The sequence below is a fragment of the Indicator indicator genome, chromosome 2 (assembly GCF_027791375.1).
Source record: "Indicator indicator isolate 239-I01 chromosome 2, UM_Iind_1.1, whole genome shotgun sequence".
Taxonomy (NCBI): domain Eukaryota; kingdom Metazoa; phylum Chordata; class Aves; order Piciformes; family Indicatoridae; genus Indicator; species Indicator indicator.
In genome coordinates, this window is record NC_072011.1 from 1,854,460 (window position 1) to 1,871,173 (window position 16,714).

General features: G+C 47.7%; 1 protein-coding gene across 2 annotated transcripts in view; it reads right to left on the reverse strand.

The window, feature by feature from the left end:
* Positions 1–14,263, reverse strand: part of FILIP1 (filamin A interacting protein 1) — a 75,643-nt gene extending 61,380 nt beyond the window's left edge. For both annotated transcript variants that reach the window (XM_054397558.1, XM_054397551.1), the window contains exon 1: positions 13,991–14,263. In XM_054397558.1, coding sequence (XP_054253533.1) covers positions 13,991–14,263 — 273 coding nt within the window. The remainder of the gene's footprint in view (positions 1–13,990) is intronic.
* Between the last annotated feature and the right edge of the window lie 2,451 nt (positions 14,264–16,714).

Below are 16,714 nucleotides of genomic sequence, written 5' to 3' on the forward strand. Positions count from 1 at the left end.
GGACAGGGCTCTGGGCAACCTGATCCAGTTGAGGATGTCCCTGCTGACTGCAGAGGGGTTGGACTGGATGAGCTTGGGAGGTCCCTTTCGACCTGGACCATTCTATGATTCAAAGCTGCTGGTGCAAGTACCTCCTCTCCAAGAGGAACAAACATGCCCAGGTATTTTTTTGCCCTGGTCAGATGCAGCAGGAATGAGCACATGTGGAGCGGGATGGAGCGAGAGACAAGCTGGTGCCAGCGAGGCTGTAGCTGTCAGGATGATGAAGCTCAGAGGAAATCTTGCTGCCTCCTCTGCAGAGACTCCAGCACAGCTCAGAGCAGGACAGCAGCAGACCTGAGAGTGTATCCATGTGGAATAAACTGTGTACACAGCTTTCTCTGGGCCGTGTTTTGTTGGCCTCCACAGGCTGGTTTTCAGTGCTCAGTGCTCCGTGGATGTGCATTCACAGAATCACAGAATGACCCAGGTTAGAAAGGACCTTTGAGAGCCAACCTATCACCCAGCTCCACCTAATCAACTAAACCATGGCACTGAGTGCCTCATTCAGTCTCTTTTTAAACACTTCCAGGGAGGGTCACTCCACCACCTCCCTGGGCAGCACATCCCAAGGGCCGATCTCTCTTTCAGGGAAGAATTTCTTCCCCACATCCAGCCCAAACCTCCCCTGGCACAGCTTGAGACTGTGTCCTCTCCTTCTGTGCCTGGGTGCTTGGGAGAAGAGACCAACCCCCACCTGGCTACAACCTCCCTTCAGGGAGTTGTAGACAGCAATGAGGTCTGCCCTGAGCCTCCTCTTCTCCAGGCTAAACACCCCCAGCTCCCTCAGCCTCTCCTCACAGGGCTGTGCTCCAGACCCCTCCCCAGCTTTGTAGCCATTCTCTGGACACCTTTCAGCAACATCTTTCAACATCTTTCAACATCTTTCTTGAATTGAGAGGCCCAGAACTGGACACAGTACTCAAGGTGTGGCCTAACCAGTACTGAGTCTAGGGCTGATGCCTGGGCAAGAACAGCAGGACTGGCTTACAGAGAGCACTTCGCAGTGTAGCCAATTCTTGGAGCAGAGGAATTGTCAGAGGAGACAAGGGAGGTGGTGCAAACTCTTAGAGTGGAGCAGCTTAGAGAAGGCAGGCAAGGAAAGGCACACAGCATGAGCTTCTGGCCGTGCTCATCATGCCCTCACAGCCTCCTTCTGGTTTTGAAGTCTCTCTGATCATCCTCAGTGTCTCTTTTTCTCCTTGCTGTACCCAAACCTCACTTGGACATTGTCTGCCCTCTCCATCTTTCCATTGCCTTCACAGGAGTGACTCTGAAGCCCTGCAAAATGCTGTTTTGCTTGAGTTGCTAGGGCTGCCTGAGCCAGCACTGGAGACATGGGTATTCCTTATGAAGCTGACTGCATCAAGACTTCTCTTTCTGACTGGTTTAAACTTGAAGGTTACCTATTGTGGGTGCCAGACTCTTCTCCCGAGTGAAAAATAATAGAACGAGAGGAAGTGGCACCAGGTTGCACCAGGGGAGGATATTAGAAGAAATTTCTTGACTGAAAAGCTTCTCAAAGACTGGAACAGGCTCCCCAGAAAGGTGGTTGAATTCACATCCCTGGAAGTGTTTAAAAGTGGCACAGATGTGGTGCTGAGGGACATGGTTTTGCACCAGACTTGGTAGACTTAGCTAATGGTTGGACTTGAGAATCATAAAGGTCTTTTCCAGGTGAACTCATTCTGTGAATTGCCTGGAAGTTGCCATGCAGCTGTTCCTGGGTTAATCAGTTCCACTCATTTGATTGGTGTGGAAGAATTCATGCTATTTTTTTTTAACGAAAACAATAATTTCCAGGATAAATCCCAATCATTCCTGGGCAACCTGACCTAGTTGAGGATGTCCCTGCTGACTGCAGGGAGATCAGACTGGATGATCTTTGGAGGTCCCTTCCATCCCAGACCATTCTACGATTCTATGATTAGGAAACTACTTCCTTTCACAGTGTCTCAGCAGTGCATCATTTTGGGTGCTCCTTGTGCACAGCCCTCAGAAATAAGTCACTGAGCTCATTTGATTTTAGACATCATACAAAATTCTACACTTGAAGCCAGCAATTTTGTAAAGCTGTTGTAAGACACAGGGTGCTAAGCAGGGCCAGCAATTTTCTGATCACAGAACCACCAAAGAAACATTCAGGCTGGAGAAGCCCCTCAGGAGCACCAAGCCCAACCCAGAACCCTACTCTGCAAGGGTCACCCCTAAACCACAGCCCCAAGCACCACAGCCAAACCACCTTCAAACACAGCCAGCCTTGGGCACTCCACCACCTCCCTGCCCAGCACATTCCAAGCCCTGACCACTCTGCTGCCTAAGGGCCACTCTAAACCTCCCCAGGGGCAGCTTGAGGCTCTGCCCTCTTCTTCTCTCACTAATCACCTGGGAGAAGAGACCAGCACCAACCTCTCCACAACCTCCTTGCAGGGAGCTGCAGACAGCCAGGAGGTCTCCCCTCAGCCTCCTCTCTTTCACACTAACCAGCCCCAGCTCCTTCAGTCTCTCTCCAGCACATTTCTTCTCCAGACTCTTCACAGCTTCCTTGCCCTCCTCTGCCCTGGCTCCAGCACCTCCACATCTCTCTTGCATTCAGGTGCCCCAAACTGGACACAGCACTCCAGGTGTGGCCTCCCCAGAGCTGAGTCCCAGGGGACAATCCCCTCCCTGCTCCTGCTGGACACAGCACTTCTAATACAAGGAATGTTACATTTATCTCATTTTAGTCAACCAATAGGTGGAGCCTTTAACCCTAAGAAAAAAAAAGACACTTTCTCAGCCCATGTTCTCACATGTATTACATAAAGACTTATTTTTGCTTTCATTAAAGCTCATTTTGGATGGAGGATAATCTGTTTTGCTCTCGAGACCTTGTCTGATCCTCAGCTGGAGAACAGGAGACACAAACTTAATAAATACACAACTGGCTCAGCAAAGTTAATAAAACCAGACTCAGCTACAACTGCAATGTTAAAGTAACAACTGGGGACTCAGAGGACTGGACAGCCTTATGACACACAAGAATCCCAGATATTTTGAAGCCAGACACTCCACTTGGAGGTTTGGGTTTAGTCTGGAGGAGGTTGAGGGGAGACCTCATTGCTCCCTGAAAGGAGGTTGCTATGAGGTGGGGATCGGTCTCTTCTTCCTAGTCTCAGATGATGGAAGGAGAGGAAATGGCCAGTGGGGGGGTTAGGTTGGGCATGAGGAGAAATTTCTCTGCTGCCAGAGTGGTCAGGGATTGGAGCAGACTGCCCAGGGAAGTGGTGGAGTCACCATCCCTGGAGGTGTGCAAGAAGTTGTGGATGTGGTGCGTCAGGATGCAGTTTGGTGGTCATGGTAGTTGTGTTATGGTTGGACTCAATGACCTGAAAGGTCTTTCCCAACCCTGATGATTCTGTGATTCCATGCATTTAGCATTTCTTGCAGAGGTGCTGGCCATGTTCAATCCCATCTCTCAACCAAGTAAGAAAAGATAGAAGCTTGCTCATTTTTGTTGCATTGAGTATGCAATTTCTATTAAGTAAATGAAAAAAAATAGTAAAATCAGCGGACATAGATTGATTAAAATTATTTTGAAAAGATTGCAAAGGAAGGTTAGTTAAAGACATTGATCTGAATGGGAACAAGGCTAAATCTTCACAGCTGATCAAGGACAGTCCCTTAGTGTTCTATTCTGGGCAGAAGAGCAGGATTCTTGAAAAGAAAAACCAAACCCAAACCCAAACCCCAAGCTGCTCATACTCTTCACAGTATCACAGTATCAGAGTACATTCGAGGTTGGAAGGGACCTCCAGGGACCACCCAACTTTTGAGAATTTTTTAACTCATTGTACTTAAATCCTTATGCCAGAACTTTTAAAGGATTGGTTTAGGTTCTCATTTTGCTGCAGTGTGAATAACATCTTTCTCTGCATTGTCTTGCCTCTTCCATGTCCCCTTTTCCTGTCTCTAGCTTGGCTCTATTTATCACTGTTGTGTTCCCCCTTTCTTTAAGCTCTTTTTCTTCTATTGCCCAACCTCTTTCTTGTCATTCCATTTTCCTTAAGCCACCTCTCTCTCCTCACATTAACCCTGTCTTATCTTTTCCCCTGTAGCTCTGTACATTCCAAGGCTTTTCCCTTGGGGACTTAGAACAGATATGCTCAGAAAACCCTAAACCATTTCAACCCAATTACCAAAACTTCACAGTTATAAATACTTCTGTAAAGCTACTCTACATGCACTTCTCTCTGGCTTTACCTATTCTGTCCACACTGGCTCCTCCTCAGCTTCTCAGCCTGTGAGATATTGCTAAGGACCATTTGAAAACTCATTCTCTTAACTCTGCTATGTGTTCTTTCCTCCAGTACCAAGGCATCCTGTCCCAGCTTTCTCTTCTGACTTCAATATTACCCAAAAGAAACACATCTAAATTCACAGAACCACAGAATTGTCAGGGCTGGAAGGGACCTCAAGGCTCATCCAGTTCCAACCCCCCTGCCATGGGCAGGGACACCTCACACTACAGCAGGTTGCTCACAGCCACATCCAGCCTGGCTGCAAAAACCTCCAGGGATGAGGCTTCCACCACCTCCCTGGGCAACCTGTGCCAGTCTCTCACCACCTTCATGGGGAAGAACTTCTTACTAATATCCAACCTGAAACTCCCCATTTCTATATTTCCACCCACCTGTCTATCCCATATTCCCCACCTGAGCTTTCAATGTTTAACAACATTAATGCAGGAGTATCAAGAAAGACACTGAAGGAAAAAATATAGTAGTTTGTGGTTTTCATCAAGCAATACCTAAGGGGCTATCACAATGTTGTTTTGACATCTTAGGAAAGTCAAGTTCAAAACAAAGGCAGTTAATGGCACTATGTGAAAGTCTACACATTGCAGCAGGAGAAAAAAAAAGAGACAGGGAAATCTCACAACTACAGCTGTGGAATCAAACTCTCTGCTTTATAGCAGTCAGACTAGCAAGTGATGGGAAGGCCAAGTAAAGCCATGTCAGCTGAGAAAGGGAAATATTAAATTCAATACACAAGGCACCACTGATCTTTCACAGTCTCACAGGATCACAGTATATCAGGGTTGGAAGGGACCTCCAGAGATCATCAGGTCCAACATCCCTGCCAGAGCAGGATCATTTAGGGTGGCCTGCACAGGAATGCATCCAGGTGGGGTTGGAAAGGCTCCAGAGAAGGAGACTCCACAACCTCTCTGGGCAGCCTGCTCCAGGGCTCTGTCACCCTCACACCAAAGAAGTTTCTCCTCATGTGGAGATGAAAACTTCCATGTTCAAGTTTGTCTCCACTGTTCCTTGTCTTATTGCTGTGCACAACCCAAAAGAGCCTGGCCCCCTCCACTTGACCCCCACCCCTCAGCTATTGAGAGACATTGATCAGATCCCCTCTCAGCCTTCTCTTCTCCACACTAAACAGCCCCAGGGCTCTCAGGCTCTCCTCCCAGGGGAGATGCTCAAGTCCCCTAAGCATCCTTGTGGCTCTCTGTTGGATTCTCTCCAGCAGGTCTCTGTCTCTCTTGAACTGAGGATTCTGGACATGGGATTGCAGCTGTGGTCTCACCAGGGCAGAGTAGAGAGGTAGAAGAACTTCCCAAGACCTGTTGGACACACCCTTCCTGATTTCTCCTACTTTACCACATTCAGTTCCAGGTACAGATGTTAAGAAAGATGAACCCAGGGTATAACTGGTGCTGATCATTGTGTAATGGAACATGTGGAAAGTCTGTTTTGCTAGGGTAAACTAAAAGGATGCAGGGTCCTGCATCTGGGAAGGAATAACAACGGGCACCAGGACAGATTAGGGTTTGCCCTGATGGAAAACAACATCAAGGAGAAAGACCTTGAAGTGCTGGTGGGCAGCAAGTTCTGCATGGGACAGCAATGTGCTCTTGTGGGCAAGAGAGCCAATGGGATCCTGGAGTGCAGCAAAGTGTGGCCAGCAGGGCTGGGGAGGTTCTGCTCCCCCTCTGCTCTGCTCTGCTCTGCCCTGCTGAGACCACAGCTGCAATCCTGTGTCCAGTTTGGGGCTCCCCCCTTGAAGAGAGACAGAGAGCTTCTGGAGAGAGTGCAAGGGAGAGGCAGGAGGATGCTTAGGGGACTTGAGCATCTCCCCTGGGAAGAGAGACTGAGAGCCCTGGGGCTGTTTAGTGTGGAGAAGAGAAGGCTGAGAGGGATCTGATCAATGTCTCTCAAGAGCTGAAGGGTGGGGGTCAAGTGGAGGGGGCCAGGCTTTTTTGAGTGGTATGCAGGAATAAGACAAGGAACAGTGGAGACAAACTTGAACAGAGAAGGTTTCAGCTCAACATGAGGAGAAACTTCTTTCCAGTTAGGGTGAGGGAGCCCTGGAGCAGACTGCCCAGAGAGGTTGTGGAGTCTCCTTCTCTGGAACCTTTCCAACCCCACCTGGATGCATTCCTTTGTGGACTCCCCTAGCTGATCCTGGTTTGGCAGGGGGTTGGACTGGATGATCTCTGGAGGTCTCTTCCGACCTCTAATGTTCTGTGGTGCTGGGATACTGGGATGTGGCTAGCACAGGAAAAAAAAAAGCCTCAGAGGATGTGAAACTTTTGTCTACAAACACATCAGGCATTTCATGGCCTCCTCTGGACCCTCTCCATCAGGTCCATTTCCTTCCTGTGCTGAGGGCTCCAGACCTCTACACAGTACTCCAGGTGAGGTCTCACCAGAGCACAGTGTCAGAATCACCTCTCTGGCTCTGCTGGCAATGCTGTTTTGGATGCAGCCCAGGCTGTGATTTGCCTTCTGTGCTGCAAGCTCACACTGCCTGCTCCTGGCCAGCTTCTCATCCATCAGCACCCCCAAGTCCTTTCCCACAGCACTGCTTTGTAACACCTCCTCCCCCAGTCTGTATTGATACCCTCAGAGTAGGAAGAAAGTCTTGCAGTCCACCTGAAGCTGAGCTCCTCCTGACTCTGTTGCATAAGAAAGCTCCTTCCTGCCATGATTACTATTTTTCATCTGTCAGCAACCAGCCCCCATACCTGTCCTACAACAACTCCTGCAGCTGATGGAGCCAGCAGTGCGACCTACAGTTTGGTACAAATGCAATTAACCTACTAACCCCAGGCTGCCAGTCTTAATCCTGAAATGATGTTTTCACTAACAACCTTGTCAGAGAGACCAAATCAAGCTGGACATAACAAGAAATGTTGGCTTTGAGCCAGGACCAGAGATGCAGAGGGAGTACACTTCTCATGGGGTGCATTGGCTGCTGCTCCCCAGGCAAGTGAAGACATCCTTCCTCAGGAGCTGTCACTCTGACTACTTTTGTGAGCCCTCACATGAACCAGGAATCACAGGAAATGCAGTTTTCAATAAATACAGAATAAAGGAAAGGGCTTCCTTGACAGAGGAGTCATTTGGTCTTTCCCCTTGAAGGAGGGATGCTACACAAACATCAGCTACATGGTGCTTCCCTTCGAAAGTCAGTCCTAACCCAGGGCTACGTTAGGCTATTTGGAAGACTTCTCAGGAAGGATATGGAGGTGCTGGAATGTGTCCCAGAGAAGGGCTACGAGGATGAGGAGCAGGGAGCTGGAGCTGGTCTCCTATGGAAACAGAGAGAGATGGGGTTGTACAGTCTGGAGAAGAGAAGGCTCCAAGGAGACCTTCTTGTGGCCTTCCAATATCTGAAGGGGGCTCCAAGAAAGCTGTGAAGGGATTTTTTAGGGTGTCAGGTAGTGATAGGATTGGGGGAAATGGAGCAAGACTAGAAGTGGGGAGATTCAGATTGGATGTTAGGAAGTTTTATACCACGAGGGTGGTGAGACACTGGATCAGGTGATCCTGCTTTGGCAAGGGGGTTGGACTGGATAATCTCTGGAAGTCCTTTCCAACCTCTAGCTTACTGTGATACTATGTGTCTAAAGACCATGTAATCACTGCTTTTTGTATGACCAATGAGTTCTCATGAGAGAAAAGACACTTTACTGTGCCATAAGACCTTTAAAATCAATTTCCACTTTCCTTCAGAGAGTTTGCGCTTAAGAGCTCTCCTGCCATGTATATATTTGTGCATTTTGCCACCACACCTTCTGGGTTTTTTTGGTTTTTTACAAAACAGGGCCTAGGCTGCACTGACCTCAGCCATTTATGGAAACCTTTTCTCCTCTATATTCAGTAAGAGTGCAGGGCCCAGCCAGGAAATCTGACGACAAGCAAAGCTGAGTCCAACTTGGCCCTAGAAGTTACAGCACAGGCAAGCTACCTGAGGTCATTTTTTTAAAGGAAGACATAAACCTCACTGCTAGGGCAGGTCTCCACAGTTTACCTGGCAGGCTCACCTTCAAAACAGGGAGCTGGGGGTCTGGTCCCAAAGTAAGGACTCAAAGAGCTGCAGCACGGCGTGGGGCTACGTTTGCTGTGTTGTTAGACGTGAACAGTGAACTAAGCACATGAAGCACATCTACACATTACCAATTTACCCTGCTAACAGCGTGGTTGGCAGGGCCAGATTACCACATGTTGTGCCAGGTTACACCCAGCCCAGGAAGGGGTGGGCTGAAAAGAACCTAGACCCTGGTGGACAAAGAAACCTGACCCAGGTAGACAAAGAAACCTGACCCAGGAGGGCAGAGAGATTTGGTCCCCCCTCCCAGTGGGAGGGTCCCTGGGTCAAAGTCTATTCCATTGCCACTTCCTGTCCCTAAGCCTTTTTAAGGGGAGCCATTTCCTACCTCTCACTTTTGTTCCTGCCCTCACTGCTCAACAGCCCTCTTGCTGCTCCTGCTGTTGCTGTAACCACGTGGTGGGGCCTGTTCCATGCTGCTCCAGACTCCTAAGGACTGCATCTAAAGAGAATCCATATTGCATCCAAAGAATCCTTTGCCAGCTGTGCCTGGTTTTGTATATATTTTTGTTTACCTTTTTTCCTTATACCTTTGTAACCTTCCTTTTACTCAAATGCCTTTTACATTTTGTTAAACTTGCCTTTTTAGTTCCAAATCAATTCAAGACTGTTTCTTTTGTAATTTTACCTCTCTTTTCTCCTGCCTAATTTGTATTCCTCTACTGGGATAAAAAAGGGGAGTGGAAGGCAATCTAAACCTGTTCCATTTGGGCTTTTGGGCTCCAGGAAAGCTTAAACCACAACACATGCAAAGCCCGTGGCTGAGCTCACTGTTAGGGGTTTACAAAGTAGTGTCACCCTGGTCTGTGTTCAGTAGTGCAAACATAGGATCCATCCTGCTCATGGCTGCTGAGTAAACAGCCGGGGTATTTTATCTTGTTTTCTTCAGAAAATCCTGGATCAGGTCCAGCCTGCTGTTTACTCTCCAAAGAAAATCTTTTTAGGTATGCCTATACAATGTTTGCTTTGCCAGTATTGAAATGGCTTCAAAAGTAAACCCACAGGCTGACTTGTCAGTCCAACACACCACCAGCCAGCCACCAGAGATGTCCAAACTGATCTGGAAATGCAAAGCCACAGAATGACTCAGTGCATTAGGTCACCGTGACAGCCAGGAGGTAATACCAGAGTATTGACTTTGGCTGGAGTCTTCCTTGGCTCATCTTTATGTGTAGTGTCAAAGCCAGGCTCTCATCTCAAGCCAAAGTACTGTAGCTTGCCCATTGCAGTAACAGTTCAACACAGGTACCAAGTAAATAACTGACTAAAACTGAGGGGGTTGAAATGAAATGAAGTACTCCTATGCAACAAAAAAGAATCATGATTCTCCTCCCTGTCTGGCAACAAGGAGAAGAAGAACAGATACACTCTACAGCCACCAGCATGGTGGTTCTTACAATCCTTCTGTGATGCCAGTAAGCTTTAGCAGTGCCTAACATCTTTGTGGGGTCTGTATTTAGGCACCCAGTGACAGAACAAGAGGACAGAGTCTCAAGCTGCACCAGGGGAGGTTGAGGCTGAATGTGAGGAAGAATTTCTTCCCGGAAAGAGAGATTGGCCAACAGAATGGGCTGCCTGGGGAGGTAGTGGAGTCACCACCCCTGGAAGTGTTTAAAAAAAGACTGGATGAGGCACTTAGTGACATAGTTTAGTTGATTAGATGGTGCTGGGTGAGAGGTTGTACTGGATGATCTTGAAGGTCTTTTCCAACCTGCAATGTGTCCAGAGAAGAGCCATGAGGATGAGCAGAGGGATGGAGCTCCTCTCCTATGGAGACAGACTGAGAGAATTGGGGCTGTGCAGTCTGGAGAAGAGAAGGCTCCCAGGAGACTTTCTTGTGGCCTTCCAGGATCTGAAAGGGGCTACAAGAAAGATGGGGAGGGACTTTTTAGGGTGTCAGGTAGGGATAGGACTGGGGGGAATGGAGCAAAACTAGAAGTGGGGAGATTCAGATTGGATGTTAGGAAGAAGTTGTTCCCCATGAGGGTGGTGAGACACTGGCAGAGGTTGCCCAGGGAGGTGGTGGAAGCCTCATCCCTGGAGGTTTTTGCAGCCAGGCTGGATGTGGCTGTGAGCAACCTGCTGTAGTGTGAGGTGTCCCTGCCCACAGCAGGATCAGTTGGAACTGGATGATCTTTGAGTCCTTTCCAACCCTGACAGTTCTATGATTTTATGATTCTAATTTTGTGGTTCTGTGATTTTGTAATATCCCTACAAGCTTTATCCAAGACAATGGGTGAGGATTTTCAGCAATATTACAGTGCAGGTGGCACCTATCCCCAGCATCCCCACAGGCATAATAACAACACAGGGAGTCCTTTAAATGTTGTGTATCTGCCCCACAAAGTAAAAGACAATGATGAAGCCCCACAAAGTGAAAGATGATGGTGAAGGGCCACATTTCCATGTAAGGAACAGAACTACCCAGAGGTAAGAAGAATGGCCACATTTATTGCCACCCAGGAGACATTAGTGCCTTTCTTTGACTCCCCTTTCCAAACCACACAACGGTTTCAGGGTAAATCTTTCTGACCAGCCTAAGTGAGGTCCATTTCTGATGAGTTTTGCCTCTGTTCACCCCTGAAGCTGCATGCTAGTCCCATCTGTTAGGAAATGACATATAAAAGCTTTTGCTTGAAATATACCAAAGCACTGTAAACATGGGTACTGTTCTGTGATGATGGAAGTTGGGGTTTTTTTCCTTTGCAAAATTGCACTCCACAGATTTTCTTCCTTTCTTGCCTCATTTTTTCACTGCAAAATGACTGTTCTCTGTGGGAATGCACTTGGCTGCAGTTCTCTGTCTTAGTGACCAAATTCATAGAACCATAGAGTGCATTGGGTTGGAAGGGATCTTTAAAGATCTAGTCCAACCCCCCTGCAGTTAGGAGGGTCATCCCCAAACAGATCAGGTTGCTCAGAGCCCCATCAAGCCTGACCTTGAGAGTTTCCAGAGTCAGGGGGTCCACCACCTCCCTGGGCAATCTGTTCCAGTGTTCCAGCACCCTCATAGCAAAGAACTTCTTCTAATGTCCAATCTAAATCTACCCTTCTCTAGTTTAAACCCACTGCCCCTTGTCCTAGAGCTAGATGCTCTTGTAAGTAGTCCCTCCCAGCTTCCTTGTAGGTCCACTTGAGACACTGCAAGGCTGCTACAAGGTCTTCCTGGAGCCTTCTCTTCTCCAGGCTGAACAGCCCCAACTCCCTCAGCCTGTCTTTACAGGAGAAGTGCCCAGCCCCCTGATCATTTTTCTGGCCTTCCTCTGGACCCTCTCCAACAGGTCCATGTCCTTCTTGTGTTGAGCCCCCAGAGCTGGACACAGCAGTCCAGCTGAGGTATCACCAGAGCAGGTTAGAGGTGGCAGACTCATCTCTCTTGATCTGCTGGCCACACTTCTTGTGATGCAGCCTAGGATGTGATTGCTTTCTTTGAATGCATGTTTCCTGAAACCTGAAAGTACTTTCTGACAAAATGAAAGTTAATCATCTACAGGAAGAGTGATACTTAAAAAGATGAAATCTCAACACTGTGGTAATGGTACAACTCAGGTGACTCATATACCAAAGATTAACTGATCATGTCCAAAACAATCACTTCTCTTAATTAGCTAAGAGGGAAACAAGCCCAGAATTAAAGTAAAAATGTTATGGATGTAGGTTTCAGGGAGGAAGGCAAAGCCTCACACAAAGTGCTAAATAATGACACTTAATCAGAATAAAGGCATTGAGATGTTAAATATTTACATCTCACCATAAAATGTTGAGACATAAAATGTTTTCTCACAGGTTGGGCTTTTTGTTTCTGCTTGTCCATGGAATCAGTGAAAGACATCATTAAAGGGCAAGCAGAAGAATCTATAACTCTGGCAAGCAGTCCTACCACAAAATGGGCTAAGTTTGAAAAGCCAGGAGTCTCCACACTGACTTTCTGAAACACCACATTTCAGCTCTTTAATCTGAAATCACATTTTCCCTGAAGACTGAGACTCCTGAGAGCTCAGTGATTTATTAGCAATTAAGAGAATCCTCAAAACCAGGTGGAAATTTGAGGGATATGGGTTAAGCATAAAATCAGGCTGTCTGCCATTAAGGACCACTGGGCTGAATAAATGTGCAAACCAGGACAACTGAGAAAATTTTGAGTGAGTACTGCTCCAAGAAATGAAACTAAGGGAATGTATAGAATGCTGGAAGTCAGGCAGGAAAGGCAGAGCTTTGGCTAAGCCCTAAGCAACATCTGAACATGTGAAAGGTCCAGAAGCCATCAGAAATCTCTTTTTTTCAGTATTACTGACTTGCAGATTTATCTCTCAAGTTTTTGCATTAAAGATTATAATTACACTCACTGTACTTGCTCATCTCGTGGTTGTTTTCTGCTTCTTTTTAAGGCCCAAGAACTCCAGATTCCTTTTCACAGAATGTTAAAGATTGGAAGGGACCTCCAGAGATCATCCAGTTCAAACCCCCTGCCAACACAGAAGCACCCAGGGGAGTCTGCACACAGGAATGTATCCAGGTGGGGTTGGAAAGGCTCCAGAGAAGGAGACTCCACAACCTCTCTGGGTAGCCTGCTCCAGGGCTCTGTCACCCTCACTGCAAAGAAGTTTTTTCTCCTCATGTGGAGATGAAATCTTTTCTCTGTTCAAGTTTGTCTCCAGTGCTCCTTGGCTTCTTGCTGTGCAGCACCCAGCAGAGCCTGGCCCCCTCCACTTGACCCCCACCCCTCAGCTCTTGAGAGACATTGATCAGATCCCCTCTCAGCCTTCTCTTCTCCACACTAAACAGCCCCAGGGCTCTCAGGCTCTCTTCCCAGGGGAGATGCTCAAGTCTCCTAAGCATCCTCCTGCCTCTCCCTTGGATTCTCTCCAGCAGGTCTCTGTCTCTCTTCAAGGGGGGAGCCCCAAATTGGACACAGGATTGCAGCTGTGGTCTCAGCAGGGCAGAGCAGAGCAGAGGGGGAGCAGAACCTCCCTAGCCCTGCTGGCCACACTTCCCTTGCTGAACCCCAGGACCCCATTGGCTCTCTTGGCCACCAGGGCACATTGCTGTCCCATGCAGAACTTGCTGCCCACCAGCACTTCAAGGTCATTCTCCTTGATGTTGTTTTCCATCAGGGCAAACCCTAATCTGTCCTGGTGCCTGCTGTTATTCCTCCCCAGATGCAGGACCCTGCCCTTGTCCTTCTTGAACTCCAAGAGGTTTGCCTGCAGCCAGCTCTCAGCCTGTCCAGATCTCGTTGGATGGCAGCAGAGCCTGCCAGTGTCAGCTGTGACAGGGGGTTATAATTTCTCTTGCTTTGGTAACTGCAGATAGAGATTTATTTCTTCTTTTATTATTCCATTTATTATTTTCCATGTTTATCTGTAGAAGACCTTGATTATTGTTTGTAATCAAAGCAGTTCTCAAACCTCCCAACTATCCTGTTAAACACCAACTACCACTGCTGTCTCTTTATGGTCATTATGGCCTCGAAATTTGCATGTCACTGTCAGGTGAGCCCTGTGCATCTTGGACAAGCTAAAGATAAACAGATACATAGAAAATATACTACAATAGGTATTTAGTTTACCTGCAGTTCTCCTTCCATGATACTGAGGAGTTTTATCAAGTCCTCTTTAGAAAGCTCTATGGACTTCTTGTTCTTTCGTTCAGTAGGTCCAGGTGACTTTGAGTGCCACTTGACAGTTGCTGAAACCATGACCTCATCTTCCTTCTGATGAGGTTTGTTCTTTTTCTTGGCATCCTCCTGAAGCTTTTCATTCTCTGCATGACCGATGACAGGCTTGGAACTGGAGAAGTGCCCGTTAGACGAGCTTTCTCCACCTTGGTTTCGGGATCTCATCCCTCCCTAGAAAGAAACCAACACCAATATGTGCTTGGGAACAAAAGGGCTTACAAAATGCCCCAGGGGAAAGTCTGCCCTTGGGAAGGACAACGACCCTCTGAAAACTGCATCATCTCATGCTCAAGAAGGCTCAACCATTCCAACAGCTCTGTGTGTGGTAGGCAGTGAATCCAGGGCATTGATTACAAATTTAACAGAGTCCTAAAGCGAGGGTAACCATTTTATTCAGCAGGCCAAGGTGCTGCTGACATGTGTGAAACATGTATGGACTTAAAAGTGCTACAGGAATATCACAGGATGTTAGGGGTTGGAAGGGACCTCCAAAGATCATTGAGTCCAACCCCCCTACCAGAGCAGGACCACATAACCAGAGAATCTAGTGCAGGTCACACAGGAACACATCCAGATGGGTGTGGAAAGGCTCCAGAGAAGGAGGCTCCACAACCTCTCTGGGCAGACTGCTCCAGTGCTCTGTGACCCTCACAGTGAAAAAAATTTTCCTCATATTCAGATGGAACTTCCTGTGCTGCAGTTTCCATCCATTGCCCCTTGGCTTTCCCAGGCTGCAACTGAGCAGAGCCTGTCCCTGTCCCCTCCCTCCTGACCCCCAGCCCTCAGCTGTTGATAGACATTGATCAGATCCCTCTCAGTCTTCTCCTCCTCAGAATGAACAGCCCCAGAGCTCTCAGCCTCTCCTCCCCAGGCAGTGCTCCAGTCCCTTCAGCATCCTTGGAGCCCTCCCTTGGACTCTCTCCAGCAGATCCCTGTCCCTCCTGAACTGGGGAGCCCAGAATTGGATGTAATATTCCAGGTGAGGTCTCACTAGGGCAGAGTAGAGGAGGAGGAGAACCTTTCTGGATCTGCTGGACACAGATGCATCCCAGGATCCCAGTGCACCCTCTCTGCCACATGGGCACACTGTTATCCCATGGATAAAATAATAAAGAACAACTTCCAATGTTCCCTTTCCCTCAGTCAGCATTAATTGATCACTACAAAACCAAAATAGGTTGTTAAGTGGATCCTCTTTTAACACTGAGAGACAGGAGTCCAACTCAGTTTTACAGAAGCACATCCCTTGGGCATAAACTCTCTATGAGATTGGAGTGGCAATGCATGAGAAAGGTCACCCTATAGTTTCCCTGAATGCAGCAATGGTTTTATTCCAAGCAACCAAGAAAAATGGGGAATGCAGACAAAATAAAGTGGTATAGTCCATCTTAGGCTAACTGCTCTATGAGGTTATTAGACAGAAAGTGCCATAAAGGAAAGCTGAAAAGAAATTTAGCAAAAGACCACAGGGAACATGAAACCACTAAGAGGTAAACAGGCAAGATCAGTGTGGTCCTTCCACAATATTTAGAGCTTCTCCAAAACCTCAGGTCATGGTTATTAAATGCTCACATCTGTGCTCTCTTAAGCACCTACACTGCACTATTAGACTGCCCTAGAAAATGAAGCAGTGACAGCAAATGTTCCTGAGCTCTGGCACTTGACCTACTGTATTGCTAAATTTTTAGCACCCTCCTTGGCACACTTCAGGTCCATGCAAACTACCACTCTGCCAACCTTTCCTGGGCACAATTCAAGAATAAACCCAGGCCAGGTCTAGATGCCAGATGCTCTGGTCTGAAAGAGAACAGAGTTCAGGAGCAGGAGCAGGGCTGAATTGTGCTATTTAACCCTGTGGGAAGAATGAGGGCTCTGGGCCTCTTTAGTTTATGAGTAACTTTGACTTGGTTTCACAAGCACCTTAGCTGTGAAAGTGACCCTTGCTGTGTAGTATCCTCACCAAACAACTATCTTCTCTGATTCCCTCTGCTGAGTGCTGTTCACATTAAACCACTTGCATTTATCTTCAAATCTTTGCACAGTTCTTCTCTGTCTTACCCATCAGCCATTTTCAAGCACTCATCCACACAAACACATCCAGCTACAATTAGCTTAATCTGCCTGTTTGATGTCTTCTAGGAAAATCTCTTTTCTTCCTTCCCTCCTTCACCCTGCAAATTGGCCAGGGAGGTTGCTAGTCCTTAAAACCCCCTTTACTCTGTAAGGACTACAGGATAACAGAACCCTAGGGTTTGGAAGAGACCTTTGGAGATCATTAAGTCCAACCCCTCTGCCAGAGCAGGACCACATAACCACAGAATCTAGTGCAGGTCACACAGGGACATATCCAGACAGGGATGGAAAGGCTCCAGAGAAGGAGACTCCACAACCTCTCTGGGAAGCCTGTTCCAGGGCTCTGTCACCCTCACAGTGAAGAAGTTTTTCCTCCTGTTGAGGTGGAACCTCCTTGCTGTAATTTCCATCCATTGCCCCTTGGCCTATCCCAGGGTGCAACTGAGCAGAGCCTGTCCCTGTCCCCTCCCTCTTGACCCCCAGCCCTCAGCTATTGATAGACATTGATCAGATCCCTCTCAGCCTTCTCCTCTCCAGACTAAG